This window comes from Colletotrichum aenigma (assembly GCF_013390185.1).
Source record: "Colletotrichum aenigma strain Cg56 chromosome Unknown KSG_Cg56_contig02, whole genome shotgun sequence".
NCBI classification, from domain to species: Eukaryota; Fungi; Ascomycota; class Sordariomycetes; order Glomerellales; family Glomerellaceae; genus Colletotrichum; species Colletotrichum aenigma.
This window is the reverse complement of record NW_023500908.1, coordinates 338,573-355,743: the sequence shown is the minus strand read 5'-3', so window position 1 is coordinate 355,743 and position 17,171 is coordinate 338,573. Positions and strand designations below refer to the sequence as shown.

The window sequence follows — 17,171 nt, the reverse complement described above, 5'->3', positions numbered from 1 at the left end:
TTAGGTGGAGCTTGGTTCAGAAAAAAAATATTTCCAAACCCATCAACTCGCTTCTCGAGCCTGCCTCCGCGGACAACAACCTTTACACCCACGCGCGGAGGATTTTACCCGAGGGATCTGTACGGCTTGCTTGGAAGGGATCCGACAATATTTCACAATGTCTCTCTTCGTTCTCGCCGAAACGCCGGCAGGGTAAGTTTTTCTACAACAAGAACGAAAAAAAAGATGGCGTTGAACACCCGCGAGCTAACACGAGACGCAGCTACGGTCTGTTCAAGGCTGCTGACAAGAAGCTCCTGAAGCGCGATGAGCTCACTTCTGGTCCTACCTCTTCGGAGAAGATCAATGAGATGTAAGTCGCGTCCACAAAAGCCAATGGCTAACCGTCTCTCGCCGACCAGCCAAGGCGCGCCTCGCGGTGCAGCTCTGGGCTGGAGACCGCGAAGACGGCTGCACAACTGCGAAACAAGGACGCAAAGCTGACCGTCGCATAGGCTCAAGCTCAAGTCCTTCGTCAAGTTCGATAGCTCCGCCGTCGCCGTCGAGGAAGCCGCTGGTCTCAAGGAGGGTCGCGTTCCCCCATTGCTCGCCAACCTGCTCAAGGAGATCAAGGACGAGAAGAAGGCCTCGCTCGCTGTTGCCGACATTAAGCTCGGTACTGCGATCGGAAAGCTCCCCGAGTTGAACATTCAGGCCGTTTCCGACGCCGTCACCCTGGACCTCTTCCGTGCTGTTCGTGAGAACATGTCCTCTTTGGTGCCTGGCCTCACCACCGAGACCATGGACCGCATGGCCCTCGGTCTGTCCCACTCCATCTCCCGCCACAAGCTCAAGTTCTCCGCCGACAAGGTCGACGCGATGGTTGTTCAGGCTATCAAGCTGGTGGACGACCTCGACAAGGAGCTGAACGTCTACGCCATGCGCACGAAGGAATGGTACGGCTGGCACTTCCCCGAGTTGGCCAAGATCCTCAACGACAACCTCGTCTACGCTCGTCTCGTTGTCGCTGTTGGCATGCGTCAAAACTTCGCGGAGACCGACCTCTCCGACATCCTTCCCGAGGAGCTCGAGGGCCCTGTCAAGACTGCTGCAGAGATTTCCATGGGAACTGAGATCACCCCTGAAGATTTGGACAACATCCAACTGTTGGCCCAGCAGACCATTACCTACTCCGAGTACCGCGCTCAGCTCTCCAACTACCTTGAGACCCGTATGCGCGCTCTCGCTCCCAACCTGACCGCTCTGGTCGGCTACCTCGTCGGTGCCCGTCTGATTGCCCACGCCGGTTCCCTCATCAACCTGGCCAAGGCTCCCTCCTCCACCATCCAGATCTTCGGTGCCGAGAAGGCCCTGTTCCGTGCGCTGAAGACCAAGCACGACACACCCAAGTACGGTATCATCTACCACTCCTCCCTCGTCGGCCAGGCCACCGGCAAGAACAAGGGAAAGATTGCCCGTTCGCTCGCCGCCAAGACTGCCCTCGGTCTTCGTGTCGATGCCCTCGGCGATACCGAGAACCAGGACGATGAGGAGGAGAGAAGCATCCTCGGCCTCACCAACCGCATCAAGCTCGAGAACCTCCTCCGCAAACTGGAGGGCAAGCCTCTCCTGCCCAAGGGTGTCGGTGTTGGCCCCGACGGTCAGCTCACCACCCCCGGTGGCTTCAGCCTGAAGGAGAGCCGCAAGTACAACGCCGACGCCGATGGTGTCGAGACCAACGGCAAGCTTATCCAGGTCGTTGACGAGGAGATGAAGGATGCCGACAGCGAAGACGAGGATGAGGAGATGAACGACGCGAGCGAAGAGGAGAAGAAGAGCAAAAAGGACAAGAAGAAGGAGAAGAAGGAGAAGAAGCGCGTCTCCATCGCCGCGGCCGAGACCCCCGTCAAGGAGAGCAAGACCGTCAAGGGTACCCCCGCGAAGCTTAGCGAAAAGGACTACGAGCGTCTGGCCGAGGAGGCCGGCATCAGCGTGTCCAAGTTCAAGCGCAAGTTCGAGCGCGGCGACGTCCAGCTCGGCGAGGACGGCTCTCCCGTCGTCTTCAGCAAGAAGGAGCTCAAGAAGCTGCGCAAGGACGGCGAGGAGGCCGACGCGACGCCAGTCAAGGAGAGCAAGAAGAAGCGCAAGCACGAGGACGACGAGACGCCCAAGAAGGAGAAGAAGCTGAAGAAGAAGCGCAGCTCTCTTGGTGCTTAGGAAGGGACCAAGCAGAAGCGGCGTCGCATTTCTTATTCATAGACGGCACCTTGGGCCTCATGTGGATCAAAATCTTCTTCAATGCGCTGTATGATACCTTGATCTCTCTGGCCGGCGTTATGGGATGGACCTGGGGGTTTTATATGGTCTGATCATTGGATGGGCATAGTTTCTCTTTTTACTGGCAGGAAAAATGCAATGTAATTGCTCGCTTGACCGACGTCCCGCGTCGTGTCCTGTGAACCAAACCCCGTGACATGTACAACGCGCACATCGCGCACCAAACCCTCGACTACACTCCGAGATCTACCACGCTCCCCATGGTTTATTTCGATTTTTGTTTCGAGGAAGATGAACAGCTCTTCGGAGCAGAGCCCAATACTCACCGCGGCATCCACTGCACCATGGAAGTCGAGGTCCACCAACGTGGCTCACATGCTAAGACATGTGTGTTTCTTGAGACATAGGTATCCGATTCTTTCGTCCAGTCGACTGGCAGTGGCAAGATCGTCTGTTGAAACATGAATCACCGCCGATGGCAACGTTGCAGCGCATCCCTTCACATGCGCAGAAGCTATCAAGATACACCAGCAGAAGTAGTCAATTCAATATGATAATCCAAGGTTTTCCCTTTCATAACCGTGCCAACTCTCTGTTCATGATCCGACGGGAATGCAGCGGCGGCCCTTGTCTCCCCTCGTACAAATCGGTGGCTTCTGGCCCCATTTGCAGCACTGTTGTCACGTAAGACAGATGGGCGCGAATGAGATGCAGCTAATGACTTACGCGGTAGTGTGCCTTGCCTGGGCACTCGCCACTGCAAAAGCATAATGTTAGCACGTTCCCATTTAGAGTCGATGATTGTCAAAACGACAGAGAGAGGGCGCGGTTGACATACGTAACGTAGCCGCCGGGGCAGGAGAGACTGTCCTTCTTGCAGATGCCGCTTTCGGTTTTGCAGTCGGGATAGAGACAGCACTTGACATTGGCTGGATCGTTGGGGCATTTGTTGTTCACAGTGAGACCATTTAGGGAGCTACACTTCGACGTTTTTTGACAGGTCCCGACGTTGCCCTGGGGAGTGTCAGAGTTAGTAAGACAACGGGCTCGATTTCAACCCGCTTACGTTGTTGTCGGTGCAATAGTCGTCGATGGCTCCGAGAGCGCTGGAGATGAGTAGAGCTGAGAAGAGGAAAGACGCCTTCATGGTGATATGTGTTCAGGTTTACAAAATAGGAGTCTGAGTTGATGAATGACAAAGGCTTCCTAGAAGGAAATGCACTGGCTTTTATAGATTTCGAGCAGGTAGCCTCTGCGAGAGCTGGCGAATGATATTGTCATCAACATGAACCCTCACGCCCTTAACGTGCCATCTGGAATGTACAAACCGCATGGTCTTACGTCCATCGTCTGTATGTTGTAGCTGCCCGTCTAGAGCCGTGTAGTAACTGGAACATGCATCTTGTCGCCATTGACACCAGGGCTGCAGGCCAAAAGTCCCGGGCATTGAGACCAGATTAGACTCCAGCTAACTGCTTGGAGTGAATCGAGATGTTGTCATTGGTTGACTTAGTCGATCGGGCCATGGGCAGATTGGGCAACGACTCAGACCTAGACAGGTGCAGCCTTGCTGAGGTCGCTGGTTTGAGGCAATTCACATACTTCTTGTACCATAGATTGAGTAACCTGAGAGAGGGGTTGCATTAGCCTCTCGATATTGTGAGACGGAATTGGAAGGAGGTGCTGCTGGTTCATCAAGACCGGGATAGATGGCTTACACGGGGTCGGGGTAAAGTTGGGCCTGGACCACACAAAAAGCAAATGAGGCTTTCAGCTGAACTGCAGGTTGTTAGCTAAGAACAACTCCACCAATCAGTCAACTTTGGCTAGAGTGTTCTTGGATATCGTTAACCAACCCTCTCCGGGGTCCGTCAACTTGCTCGACATCTGGAACTTGGATGTTGCAACCTGGGACAAAGGTCAGGCGACAACTCTAGCCACCCTGCGAAGTATGTATGTCAACGCATGCAACCCTGAGACTATGTAAAGAAATTCAAGAGACACTAAGTCATCTCGCTCAGACTAGTATCACGGTTTGTACCTTGTAATATGCCATAGCCTACTGCTGTACTGTTGACGATGTCTCGGTGAGCAATCCTTCACCGACAAGCGAGCACGTGACTTTGGTTGGCCCCACGGAGTGCCCGTCGCTGGTGCTCTCACCATCACAGCGCCATTTCAGATCATATTTGGCACCCCGATCAGTCCCTGCATTCATCATTCGCAATGGTCAGCGGTATGGATGGCCAGAGGAGGTCGAACGTGAGTGCCACCCTGAACAGGCCAACGCTTCATGCTTCTCCAGGAGGGGCTGAGGATTTCGGCAGCGGACGGAGCTCCCTGGGCCTCGACTCCGGGCGTCAGGAACAGTGGATGAACGATTATTTTGATCGCAGGGCGACCAGAAATCACGGCCCAAATGGTAGGTCTGGCAGTTTCCTTGTGTCCAATCAATGCAGCAAGACAGAAACAGGGTCGTCTTTGCCACCGCGCCAGCAGCGACCGCAGCGCGTACCTTGAGGTGAGGTAACCAGCCCAGGGGTACCTCCCTCATCGGCGTCATAAAACTAGCGCCACGTCTTTGTCTCGTCGTCTGGCAACGGTTTCGCTGCATGGCGGTCGGTCTGCCTTGAAAACGGCAGGCGAGGTTGACTTTGCTCTACTGCCTCCAATAGGTACCTACCTGCCTAGCTTGGGAAATACCTACCTTACTCTTTCTGGTGGAAAGAAACAAACGGGCAGTGACTGGCAACTGCAAACCAGCTGCACCTTTTGACGCGACCCTTTCATCGGTTTCGGACGATTCGACAAGCAAGAACCCAGTCACGCAGCTGTCCCTGTTTCAACATCCGAATTTATCTTCACCTCACCCACGCATTGGATTGGCCCTGCTGCTGACTCATCTCTCAACCCAGGTGGCTCGCATGCAGACGACGACGCCTCTGATGACGGCGAGGCATTCCCCCCACAACGCGTCAATTGGGCTGCTATGAGAGCAGATGCAAGCATGGAAGAGTATCTACGAAATGCACAGATTCCCGAGTACTCGGATGAAGAGGGCGGCAGCGGTCCTCTGGAAGACCTCGGTGACATCTCCGCCGAGGACACCAGTGTCGAAGACGGCGAGAATCACATCGACCAGCAGGAAGAAGAACCCGAGTTCGATCCTGTTGCTGCCGGTCTGAAGGAGATCTCAAACCTGGGGAAGTTCACCGTCAGCAGCCACAAGCAGGGGAATGGCGTTGATCAGCTCCGGCATGACAGCCTTAAGAGTTACTGGCAGTTTGTCTCCCTCTACACAATGTTTTGGCAAGGGCAGCACGAGACTGACTGCTTGCAGATCCGATGGGCCTCAGCCCCACAAATTGACCGTCTACTTCATCAAGCGTGTCGGCATCAGAGACATCCGCTTCTACGTGGACTACAACGAGGACGAGTCCTACACGCCCACCAAGATCATCTTCAAGTCAGGAACCAGCGAGAACAATCTCATTCAATTCGCGACTATGGATCTGTCAGCACCTTCAGGATGGCAGCTGGTTCCCATCGCTGGCTCCGGCGGTGGTCCTGACGGCAACACCCTGGTGTCGTATGTGTTCCAGATGCAGATACTCGAGAACCACCAGAACGGCAAAGACACACATCTCCGTTCTATCAAAATCTACGCAGCGGACACCGATGGCGCGAATGTCGAACGCGAACGGGACTCTAACAACGTCTCTGTACACAGCGTGAGTGTGATTAATCTCATTATAGATCGCCCGGCTGACAAGTTCATGCGAAGGACCTCACCATGGAGGACGTTGCTGCGGATGAAAGGCCAGCCGACCCCTGGGACATCTCTGTACTTGAAGCTGGCCTTCCTATTCCCGACTTCATGAAAGAGCCTGAGATTCGTTGAGCGATGGAACACGCGACGGCCCCGACTCCTGAGATTACAAAGGAGAGTCGTGCCGGAAGCCTGGTTTACGAATTTCACGAACGAGAAAATGCGAGTGTGACGGATATTTGTAGCATCAGTTCTTGTTTTACTGTAATGATACCCAAATCGGACACGGAAAAGAACCGGATGAGAATCAGGCGTTGGATGGGGAGGTGCAGGTCAGGATCGAACGTCGGACGGTTCAAGTCACGCACCACCACGATGATGTGAATCTATACTCATTCACTGATTACTCAATATGATAGGTTGAACCCTATTCCTGCCCCATGGTCTTGGCGGCGTTCAACGACTGGTCGACCCCCGCAGGTTGCAGCAGCATGTAGAGAGCTTAGCGCGAGCGGCTGAGTTTTGGTGTGGCAGGTTTACTCTCTGCATTCATCGTGATCCCTGCAGAGCCGGACGAATTAACCCGTATCTGACACCGAGACTGGGTTGCGACAACAAAGTCCACGTGATGTGGTGATGGAGTCACTCGCATCACAGCCTTTGAAATGGCGGACGCGAGGCTGATTCCTGGAATAATCAGACCTGAAGCACCGAAGCCTGCGATACTGAATAACCTGCGACGATGGACCAAGATGAATCGTATCGTTATCAGCCTCTGCCACCTGTTGTTGAGCAAAATCGTCCACCGCCTTTCACACGGCTGCTGTTGCTCAACCCAGGGTCAGCTGAAGACCCTTTCGAGGCGCACCTGGAGCTTGTCCACATCGAGCAAGCTCCTCCCTACGAAGCCCTGTCATACACTTGGGGCAAGCCGACAGAACAACCGAGAGACTACATTTGGCTCGACGGCCATTCATTACCCATCAAACCAAACCTCGAAGATGCGTTACGGTCACTGCGTTTCCCGAACCAAGCTCGGCGTCTCTGGGTTGATGCTCTCTGCATTGACCAGTCGAACCTGGACGAGCGCGCTCGTCAGGTTCAATACATGAGGCTAGTTTACAAGCATGCCGCCCGTGTCGTTGTTTGGCTGGGTCTCAAGACTAGTGGAACTCATGAAGCATTGCAAGCTGCGGAGAGGATTGCTAGACCCAGAGAATACACAGACCCGGCTCATAGCGCAGCGGATAGTGCTCCGCCTGACTCGGATACTCTTCAGGCTCTAGTCTCTAGCATGATGGAGGATATCCCTGAGTCTGCCATGACGAATTTGGATGAGGTATTTCAACGGCCGTACTTCACTCGCTGCTGGTGCGTCCAAGAGATTGTGGCGTCGTCCTGGGCCATAGCCAAGATTGAGGATTTGGAGATGTCGTTTTTCGACCTGATCGCATCATCCTTATTCCTCGTACAATTGAAACAAGAAGTGGCGGTCAACGCACCATGGGAGCTATGGAACAACATCTTAATGGTCCGGCAGCCCAATCATCCAGTGTATCAGACAGAGGTGCAAGGTTCTCTGGGCGGCTTTCTGCACCTTCTGGAACTCACACGAACCTTTCAGGCGACCGACGACCGCGACAGGATATTTTCTTTGCTGGGGATCTGCGACGAGGGGATCAATCCTATACTGGCTGTGACAGCGACTGCGAGTGGCCAGGTGAGCTGGCGCGGCCGCCTGGTCCGCCGCGGGTTGAAGCGAATATCTGATTTCATCAACGAATTCCATCCCCAAGGCACTTTCGGCACGCCCAAGGCGCTGATGCCGGACTACAAGCGAGAGACGGTGGCGGTCTAGTGCGACTTGGCCAGGTTTCTCCTCCGCAAGACACCGCGGGTGCTGGACGTCCTTGACCATGTTTCGCACAACGAGGAGCCTGGTACGGGAGAGTACCCGTCTTGGGTACCCAAATGGTTCGAGGGAAGAACGTGTCTCGTCTTCAGAGGAGTCTTCTTTACTGGGTTCTACTCAAAAGGCCGCACTGATCCATACCTGGCCGATCTACACGATATTCCCGCGGTAGCTGAGCCAGTGCGACCACGGGTCCTCTCTGTCGATGGATACCATGTGGACGTCGTGGACAGGATGAGCGACGTATTTGAGTTTGTTTCCGGGTCAAGGCTCGCAGGATTTGCCGTTATCAAGGCCTGGTTTGACCTCTGCGGCGTGCCCATCAACCCCAGGAGGGGAGCATTATACCGCGACGGAAGTTTGCTCGACATGGCGTTCTGCAAGGAAGTCTTGGGCAGTTTCTTTGGGGCATCCATCGGATCCAACTACTCCTCGATGATGCAATATGGCGGGTTCTCCATGACCTTGGATCAAAGCTTGTTTGGGTCTGTCGAAGAAATAAAGCTCAATACACTGGTCAAAGATCTTTCTGAGAATTTCCTGGCCTTCACAACCTTCTTGGCCGAGTCTGGAGTCGTGCAAGAGTCGTTCGGAGAGCCCGAGCGCGACAGAAAACTTGTGAGCTTCTTGGTAGGGGTCGCTGTTGCTGCCAACCACCGCCGCGTCTTTGTGACTCGAGACGGGCGCTTAGGGATCGGCCCCAAGATGATGCGGCCCGGGGACGAGGTCATTGTGTTGTTTGGAGGTCGCATGCCTTTTGTCGTGCGCCGAAGGGAGAATCACCATCTTCTTGTGGGAAGTTGCTATGTCAATGATGATGAGCTTATTTGGGGAAAAATCACGGATAATGTAAAGCACAACCGAGGCGGTCCTCGGACTGTGACTTTTGAGTTTCATTAACACTAGTTCGCAGAGAGACAAATTCTCTGCTGGATGGAAGACGATATCGGAACGATTTTGCTGCGAGTTGAGGCAGGTCAGACCTTCGGCCTAGCACTCTGCGGGCGTTGAGTAACACAGCAACAGCTCGATGAATCCGGCGCCGGGAAGGGCCGAAGTTGCTCTGGCCAAGATCTCAAGAGCTTGGGCCTCTGCCGCGAACTATGCTGGTTGATAGGTCGAGAAGTTGGGACGACACATGGAACCGGCAGAGCAGAGGGGGAAAATTCCCCGAGGTCGCCCCTCCACCATGCTTTGGCAGGTGGAGGAGGAGTCTCGAACGCAGTCGAAGTTCATGCTTCGGGCTCAGCTGACAGGAAAACTGGGCAATGGAGCAGGCGCCCTTTGGTGAAGCTTTAAGCGTGAAACATAACGCAGCCACTGACGCATCGACGGACTGCGATGCGGGGCCGCCCGGCCACGTCTAGACCGTGGCCCATGATGTCATTCCAGTAACTTGTATCTTTCATATATATCCATATTGAAGTTCCCGTGAAGCTTATATCGGAGATTGGGTGATATATGGCCGATGAGACGCCGGCGTGTTCTTCCCGTCACATCACAACCGAAGGCGGACAAGCAAAGTGCGCACGATGCAGATCGTCGTCGTCCCCGCATCGCCCAAGATTGGGCAAGCCACGATACGAGCGTTGTTGGAAGATGCATCGGAGCCGACAGTGACAGGGGTCTATCGGGATATGGGAAGAGTACCAGCCGAATTCAGGGAGCATCCCCGGTTCAGGGCTGTCAAAGGCGATGTCGCGAATGTCGGAAGTCTCAAGTTTTCTGGCGCAGACGCAGTGGTGACCATCACGCCGCCACTATATTCCGAATCGAAACCGTTGACCAGAGCGCGAGAGATGGCGGCGAATGTCAAGTATGCCATTGGCATGGCTGGGGACACGGCCAAGCGGTTGGTTTATATCTCAAGCGTGGGGGCGCAGCTAGAACACGGCACGGTAAGCTGGGATCTGAACGAGCGGAGGAAACTGGGGTGATAGGGGCCTAATTTTTGCTAAGATGTGAGTGTAGGGCGAGATAAAAACAAACTACGAAGCTGAACAGGCACTTATTGGCTCTGCGCCGGAGGTTGTCTTCGTGAGATGCGCGTACTTTATGGAGAACTGGGCGGCGGCGCTGGAGACTGCCAAAAGCGAGAAGCGCTACTTCCACTCTGTTATATCGCCCGCGGACTACAAAATACCCATGGTGAGTGAGCGTGGTTTATACACCAAGGTGGTTTGATGGTTGCTAATGATCTTCTTACAGGTCTCGGTACACGACATCGGCAAGACTTGCGCCGCGCAAGCGCTCGCAGCCGGATCCCCCCTCGGCGAGAATCCTTACGTCTTCGATCTCCACGGGCCGGAGACCTATTCGACGGAAGACGTGCGAAAGGTTTTCGAGGGGAGGATAGGAACGGGCGTCGAGGCGAAGCTAGTCGAGGGCGTTCAGCTGGAGGAGTTCTTTGGCGAGATCTTCCGGCCCCCAACGGCCGGCATGTTTGTGGAGATGACGAGAAGCTTCTTGCCTGGCGGGGTTGCGGTCGAGGAGATTGTGGAAGGTGCAAGAGTTCAACGAGGAAAGACGACACTAAGTGAAGCTGTTGAGATGATGATGGGTGGAAATGGGTGACGTCCTCGAACGAATTAGTGAGGGCGATGTTAGTAGGGGCAACTGATCGAAAATGTAGCATCGGACCACGCCTACGGGTGCAGACCAAGTCAAACCGCACAAGTGGTAGGTAGCAGGAAGTATCGTGTAATTCAAGTTCAAAAAAACAAAGATGGACCAAAAAGATACTAGGGGAAAAAATCAAAAAAACAAAGCTGGATGTCAATCGCGGACGGGAATTGAGCCCGACGTGGGGGTCGAACCCACAACCTTGAGATTAAGAGTCTCACGCTCTACCGATTGAGCTAGCCGGGCGACTGGACCCAGCTGATCTGTTGCGACGAACCGCCGTTTGGCAACATATGATGCATAGTTTGACAGCCATCGCGCCACGTCCGCCCGAACGAGGTTCGAAGTTCTGATGCCGCATGTCGAGTGCACGATGTCCAGAGTGAGTCAGAATTTGTGCAATTCTTTTTTGGGTTTAGAGAAGGTTTTGTTGCATTCCAGTTAGGTTTGTTTGTCTTGCTTGCTCATTCCCGAAAATTGACCCAATTCGTCGAGCCGGAGCCGAAGCCGACATTCCTAAACTGCCATCCCTCCCGACAGATTGATCTAATAAAATCTCAACCTTTTTCCCCTCTCGAATTATCCTTGCTCATTTAATCATATGAACTAGACTTGCTACTGGTTTATATGTAAAATATTTTTTTCAAGAAATTCGTCCCCTTAACCGTATCGAACAAGCGCATCGCATTCCAGCGATTCGGCATCGGGTCTCAAAGTTCACGGCTTCGTAGGATTCGAACCCCTGCCTCAGTCCCTAACCTTCGGGCTGTACAGGGGTCTGCGGTTCCACCCCCGTCGAAGCAAACAGGACCCTGAAAGTCTTTGAGCTTTCTTAACGTTTCTAAGAAGCTCTACACTCGGAAAACGAAACAGCTAGACAGAACAAGACCGTAAGCTGTCATACATATCGCTCTAGGTAGTTCACCAGGCGGCAGGGGATTTAATGTTTGAAAGAGAAAAGGTTTTATTCACCTGTGTCAGGGAAATTGTGCAGAACAGCACGCCTTGTAGAGCTCCATGCCCCCACAGTCAGCCGGCGGAAGCAGCAGACCCCATTCAATAAGCTGCGAACAGCATGGCAATGCAGTGTCTCGTTGGTTAGTCGATGGCCATCGTGATGTTGTCATTGTATTCTTGGCCCACTGTCGGGGGACTTTGGTTGTGGAGACACATCGGACTGACTTGTCGGTTCGAAAATGCCATGCTCGGCTCAAAATCCCATGCGAGGGGTTGGGCGGAAAATAGCTACCTATTGTACCATCACACAATATAAAACGAGATCGTCATCCAAACTAATTTGAGGCCTTCTTGTTCTTCTTTTTTGCTGAAACATCGAAATCAGCCGGCTCAAGATGTCAGTGTTAAGGAACCAAGAAGGCATAGATACCGTCACGGTCATGGTGGACGGCGAGAAAGCACAGAAAGTATCTGACACTAGCAGCTATAACTCAGATAAGAATGATCCGGAGGAACTTCAGATGGATCACGGTGTCGTCGCCTGGCTCCAAGTCTTGGGAAGTTGGATTCTTTTTGCCAACACATGGTAAGACAACAGCAAACCCTCCATGTACATCGCGCTTTAACAACAATGTTCAAGTAAGCTGACAACATCAGGGGCCTCTCCAACTCTTTTGGCGTCTTCCAGGCATACTACTCCACGAACCTCCTGCCCGACACCAACCCTTCGACGATTGCGTGGATCGGGTCCATCCAAATCTTCCTCATGATGCTGATCGGGGTGTGCGCAGGCTGGCTGCTTGACGCGGGATATCTCCGCTTCATCCTCGTCTGCGGCACCGCCATGACGTCCCTAGGTCTATTCATGCTCAGCTTGTGTACGCAGTACTGGCAGATTCTGCTGGCGCAGGCCTTCTGCGTGGGAATTGGTAGTGGGCTGCTAGGATTGACCTGCGTTGCCGTGATTCCGCTGTACTTCCAGAAGCGAAGGATGATCGCGACGGGGATCGCGGCTACAGGGAGCAGCTTGGGTAGGTGCACTCATGGCATTAGCGATGCTCGTCGTCTTACTTTGATTTAGCTGGCATCGTGTATCCCATTATGGAAAGACGTCTCATCGCCTCTATCGGCTTTCCTTGGGCCGTCCGAGTGTTTGCCTTTATCGTCACGGCAAGTCTCCTGGTATGCATCGTCGTAATGCGTCTTCGGCCAAACCGCAAGCGTCGCGGTGCTCTCTTCCGACTAAAGCATTTCCATGACATTCCCTATGTAACCTTTTGCATCGGTAGGTCTCTCTCGCAGGATCCCACCTTAACACCATCCCTAACACATGCCAGCCTTCGCCCTGATGATCGGCTCCGTGTACATCCCCTTCTTCTACGTGGATGCATATGCCATCCGCCTGGGCGTCGACGAGTCCACGTCCTTCTACATCCTCAGCGCGATGAACGCAGCCAGCCTCTTTGGGCGTCTCGCGCCCAACTGGCTTGCCGACAAATACGGCGGTATCAGCATCATGATGCCCTGCTGCCTTGGATCTGCCGTTATCTTATTTCTCCTGCGCTTCGCGCATGACATGCCTGGTCTGATCGCGGTGTCCGTCGTCTACGGGTTCGTGTCCGGGGGCATGGTCTCGTTGCCGCCCGCCACGATTGCCAACCTGACGGACGACATGGCCGACTACGGGACGAGGATGGGCATGGGGTACACGATTGCGAGTATCGGAGCGCTGATCGGTAACCCCATCGGAGGTGCTGCGCAACGGCGTCGGGGAGATTCGGTTGCGGATGTTCAAAGAGAGTTTCAAGGGACCTGGATCTTTGCTGGAGGGTTCATGTTAGCGGCTGTTATTTTGATGGTCTTTTCAAAGTATTTGAGAGTAGGGTCCGTCTTGCAAGGGAAGTGCTGAGGCTTCGAGCGTCCTCTGTCTGCAGAAATAACATTGGGTCGCGAGTGGCTTCTTAAGACCAAGAAATATGTAGCATCGAGCTTGAAAACAATGATGACAGAAACATCAACAAATATCTGAAGCTGGAAGAATTTGTGTTGTTCTACACGGTGTCCGGTCAAGACAGTACCAACGCATGCTCAATTTCAGGGGTAATGCCCGAGCTTCCGGGAACTCGCCATCGGCGACCTGCCCTCTTCAAGCTCAAAGAACAATGACTGTTTCGGAATAGCAACAGTCATTCTCAAAAGATTGAAGGTGAGAATGTTTTCCACCGACTTCAGAAAATAGCAGGTCCTTGAGACGAGCGTCGCACAAAAGAAGACTTCCGTAATTGACACAACTGGCTTTTTCGATGTTCCAACGACGACGACGACGACAAGGTGATGATATGGTACCCTTGAACCCAATTAGACGAAAGTCATGACGTTGGGTAAACGATGGCTCTTGAACAGAAACCGCTTCGTCGCGGACGTGGTCATTCCAGGCATCCGAAGACAACATTGGGCCAAAGTTACGAATGAATCTTACAACAAGTCGTCAAAGTCAAACACTGCGCAAAGACCGCCATTTCCCATCCCAGAGCCTCCATCTCTTACACTTTATGAGCTCTCAAGACGTTATGGCTGACCATCAAGTCCTCGCCGGACAAACCTAAACATCGGCTGCTGAACAAAAACTACGTCATATCACACACGCGGCTACAACAAGAGCCGGCGATGAAGGATTCATGGATGAATGACACATGGCTTGCTTAGGGAGGAAAAAGGCAGTCATCGGCCTTAAAGCTCTATGTCTCTCATGTAAGACATAGGGTTTTGAAAAGGCTGTGATCTGACATGTCGCGACCTAAAATGAGGAAGCAACGTTGCAAACTTAATCTTCATCACCGTTGCTTGATTCAACATCCAAATGTGATTTCAGAGTCGAACGTTCGAACCGTATGCCTCACAGAAAGAGAGTCATAATGACACCACATTATGTCGACCTAAGCTAGATAACCCAAAAGCTCTCTGTGGCATCTATCACCAGGGCGTCCGAATGCTGAAGAAGAATTCAGGGGCGTATTCATGGCCACTTCGTGTGACAGCTACTGTCAGGGGAAAAGTACTGTCAGGAGAAAAGTGCAACTGCCACGCTCTCACACTCCTGACAACCAACGCGATTCTCGGCAAGTATCTCGGACTACGTATTTCTCAGCTCTGGCACCTTTTGGACTATGGTTTGCATTGCAGATACTTCAGAGGGAAACGAGCAGTCGTCACCTGGGTACCGGAGGAACCGACTAATGACGAACCCCGTCGGCTCAGAACTTTCGGTCTTTGGGAAAATGCGCAGTCACATCGTCACCTGCCGCCCTGGAAAGGGGGAAGGGACTGGCCTAGTTAGTCTACCGGACAGATGTTGGTTGTCCAAAAGTTACGTCTAGCGTCAAAACATTTCTCATCACTCACAAATCACTTCATCAAGGGATTCCCCCAGCCGAATGCCCCAAAAGGGCCGACCAGAGGTGATTTGCAAAAGCGTTTCTTCACCGCTCCCAACTTCGAACCAACCACTTTCCCACCCTTACGGTATACACCGCACCTCACCGGAGCCCCCTCCGACCCCTCACGGTCGTTCTGCAAGAACCAAAATCGCCACCGCGTTGCCCAGCCTCGCGACATCGCTGCGCCGCAGAAACCTCATTTCGCGGGAAAACGGATGGCGAGGCAGACCGCAAAGAAAGAGGGCGTGGGAGTGGAGATGTGTGCCCTGCACAAGCGAGTCACCCTTAAAAGGGAGGGGCTCGTGAAATGAACTCTCTCGCGCCGCTGTGCGGGTTAAAAAAAAAAAAAAAAGGCTTGCAGTCTCGTAGTTTACGGCGTGGTTCAGGGTCGATCGTCATCCGACGACGGCAGAGGACGGCGCGCTCGCCGAGATGCTCGAGACTCGCTACCACGAAACTGCTTTGCCATTTTTAGCCTTAGACCATTGTGTATGTGGAAACGGTTGTCTCTGAAGATTCTGAGGTGACGCAACGCATCTCACCCATCGTCGGTTGAAGGCTATCCCAAACACTGAGCCGTATCATCAGGCGAAGGAATCATGTCCATAAAGCTTGGTTTATCCCACCGAGCATAAGTGATTCCCAAAGGAGCGTCCAGTATTGTGCATGGAACGACAGGTATTGGGCACTAGCGTGCGATTCAGACCCAAGGCCCGCAAGGGGGTGGAGGTGGAGGGCATTCCGGCTCCCCGGCACCAGGCCGTTGGAATACTCAATTACACTGCTTACTCGGAATTTGCAACTGCCATCATCTCCCTGAATAAGAAGGATGATCTCGGGGCTGACGTTGCCTCGGCCACAAATTACCGAATGACCGATCTGCAATCCCTGAACGGAACGATATTTTGACCACCACTGGGGGGCATGCTCTGCACCGCTGGAGAAGTGCCTCGACGGCCTGTCGTCTGCAACATGATTCCGGAGAAGGCGAGTATTGGGAATCTCGGACCGGATTTTGCTTCAAGACGTCTGAGGTAGCGTTCTGTCCGTCGCACGCCGGAGGTGATACCGGATCGATCACCAGGCTTCGAGCGAACCGTGGTTATGGGCCCTAGGCCGGCCCCATATGTGATGTTTGCTTCCCGCCATGCATAACCGGAATATGTAGGTCGCTTCCGCGTGTCACATCGGTCACGTGGCGAGGGAAGCTCGCAACTTCGCCAGAGGCCGCTGGACCTCGTCGCAGATCTGCAAATGCTATGAAGAGGTCACCTGTTCCTCGTGGGCTATCCAATGCAGAGTGATCGTCTGGCGACTCCAGAGACTTCGAGAACCGCCTCGTGCCAGTTCCGTCGGACCTGACAGAAAGAGCGGTGCCGCCCCGCCGGATGCCTGTGTTCTGGGGCATTGCATCGTTGTGTTGCCTTACGATCCTAGCGGACCATGTCTTCTGCAACTCGCATCGGCGAAAGAGGATCGCAAAGGCAGAAAATTTATACAATGACTCTGGTGTAGCTACGACCGGTCTTGGGGAGGAGGTACGTAGTTCTGAAGCGATCATGTCCTTTTGAGCTCCGCTCAAGGAAGTGATCTGGAACATTGCAGAAAATGTTCAACCAGTCAGCGCTGGGCGGCTAGCTTATTAAAGACCCAATAAAAGAAAAGCCAGGTCTTCACGACAGTGAGTGTAGGGGTTGGGTAACGGTGACGGAGGACCTTGACCGAGACAATGATCAGGCGCTTGTCCAGAGAACCAGCCTAAATGGGTCGCTTCGCTCGAGGAACCATTTTGAGACTATCAAACGGCAAGCTGCTTAGAAACGACAGTGATTGTCAGCGGCGCGCAATATTGCTGGATTGGAATGTTGGACAAGCCAAGTCTCGAAACCTGGGTACAAAATATCGAACGAATGAGAGTCTCTTTGGGTGGAGGAACTTGAGAGGGAGGTTCATTTACACAAAGACGCGTTCTGCATGTCTGAGTTGAGTGAAAACGGGATGAATGCTTGCAAGCGCCGTTTGATGCAATAATTGTTGTTGGCAAGATGTCCGAAGAAGCGAAGAGGCATGCCGCTCCCCGAGAGTGTCGCCGCATTTCTGATTCTTGGTGATGCTGTTGCATATTTTCTTGCTTGCAGATAGCCGCATCTAGGCAAGCAAACACGCCCATTGGGCTTGATTTCAACACCCATCTAGGAACGGTTGTAAGCAACCCGGC

The 17,171-nt window shown here is 53.3% G+C and overlaps 6 protein-coding genes across 6 annotated transcripts; 5 read left to right on the top strand and 1 right to left on the bottom strand.

Annotated features, from left to right (window-relative positions):
- Positions 1-157: 157 nt before the first annotated feature.
- nop58 (Nucleolar protein 58) lies at positions 158-2,196 on the top strand (the record flags this gene model as incomplete). The annotated part of the gene is made up of 3 exons (XM_037317383.1): positions 158-192; positions 263-352; positions 495-2,196. 3 exons carry the CDS (start codon positions 158-160, stop codon positions 2,194-2,196), a joined length of 1,827 nt encoding a protein of 608 aa, XP_037183199.1.
- A 656-nt stretch (positions 2,197-2,852) lies between these two features.
- Positions 2,853-3,403, bottom strand: CGCA056_v002123 (uncharacterized protein; the record flags this gene model as incomplete). Its single annotated transcript, XM_037317382.1, has 4 exons — positions 2,853-2,930; positions 2,983-3,013; positions 3,095-3,270; positions 3,323-3,403. 4 exons carry the CDS (start codon positions 3,401-3,403, stop codon positions 2,853-2,855), a joined length of 366 nt encoding a protein of 121 aa, XP_037183202.1.
- A 1,079-nt stretch (positions 3,404-4,482) lies between these two features.
- Positions 4,483-6,157, top strand: Anapc10 (Anaphase-promoting complex subunit 10; the record flags this gene model as incomplete). The annotated part of the gene is made up of 4 exons (XM_037317381.1): positions 4,483-4,678; positions 5,172-5,538; positions 5,597-5,987; positions 6,041-6,157. The coding sequence occupies 4 exons, from the start codon at positions 4,483-4,485 to the stop codon at positions 6,155-6,157; spliced, it is 1,071 nt and encodes a 356-aa protein (XP_037183201.1).
- Positions 6,158-6,767: 610 nt separating this feature from the next.
- On the top strand, positions 6,768-8,837 carry CGCA056_v002121 (Heterokaryon incompatibility protein 6, OR allele; the record flags this gene model as incomplete). The annotated part of the gene is made up of 2 exons (XM_037317380.1): positions 6,768-7,745; positions 7,884-8,837. 2 exons carry the CDS (start codon positions 6,768-6,770, stop codon positions 8,835-8,837), a joined length of 1,932 nt encoding a protein of 643 aa, XP_037183204.1.
- Positions 8,838-9,469: 632 nt separating this feature from the next.
- On the top strand, positions 9,470-10,511 carry CGCA056_v002120 (uncharacterized protein; the record flags this gene model as incomplete). Its single annotated transcript, XM_037317379.1, has 3 exons — positions 9,470-9,835; positions 9,909-10,085; positions 10,146-10,511. 3 exons carry the CDS (start codon positions 9,470-9,472, stop codon positions 10,509-10,511), a joined length of 909 nt encoding a protein of 302 aa, XP_037183203.1.
- Positions 10,512-11,911: 1,400 nt separating this feature from the next.
- On the top strand, positions 11,912-15,862 carry asaE-8 (MFS transporter asaE; the record flags this gene model as incomplete). Its single annotated transcript, XM_037317378.1, has 5 exons — positions 11,912-12,102; positions 12,174-12,547; positions 12,598-12,801; positions 12,854-13,352; positions 15,658-15,862. The coding sequence occupies 5 exons, from the start codon at positions 11,912-11,914 to the stop codon at positions 15,860-15,862; spliced, it is 1,473 nt and encodes a 490-aa protein (XP_037184037.1).
- Between the last annotated feature and the right edge of the window lie 1,309 nt (positions 15,863-17,171).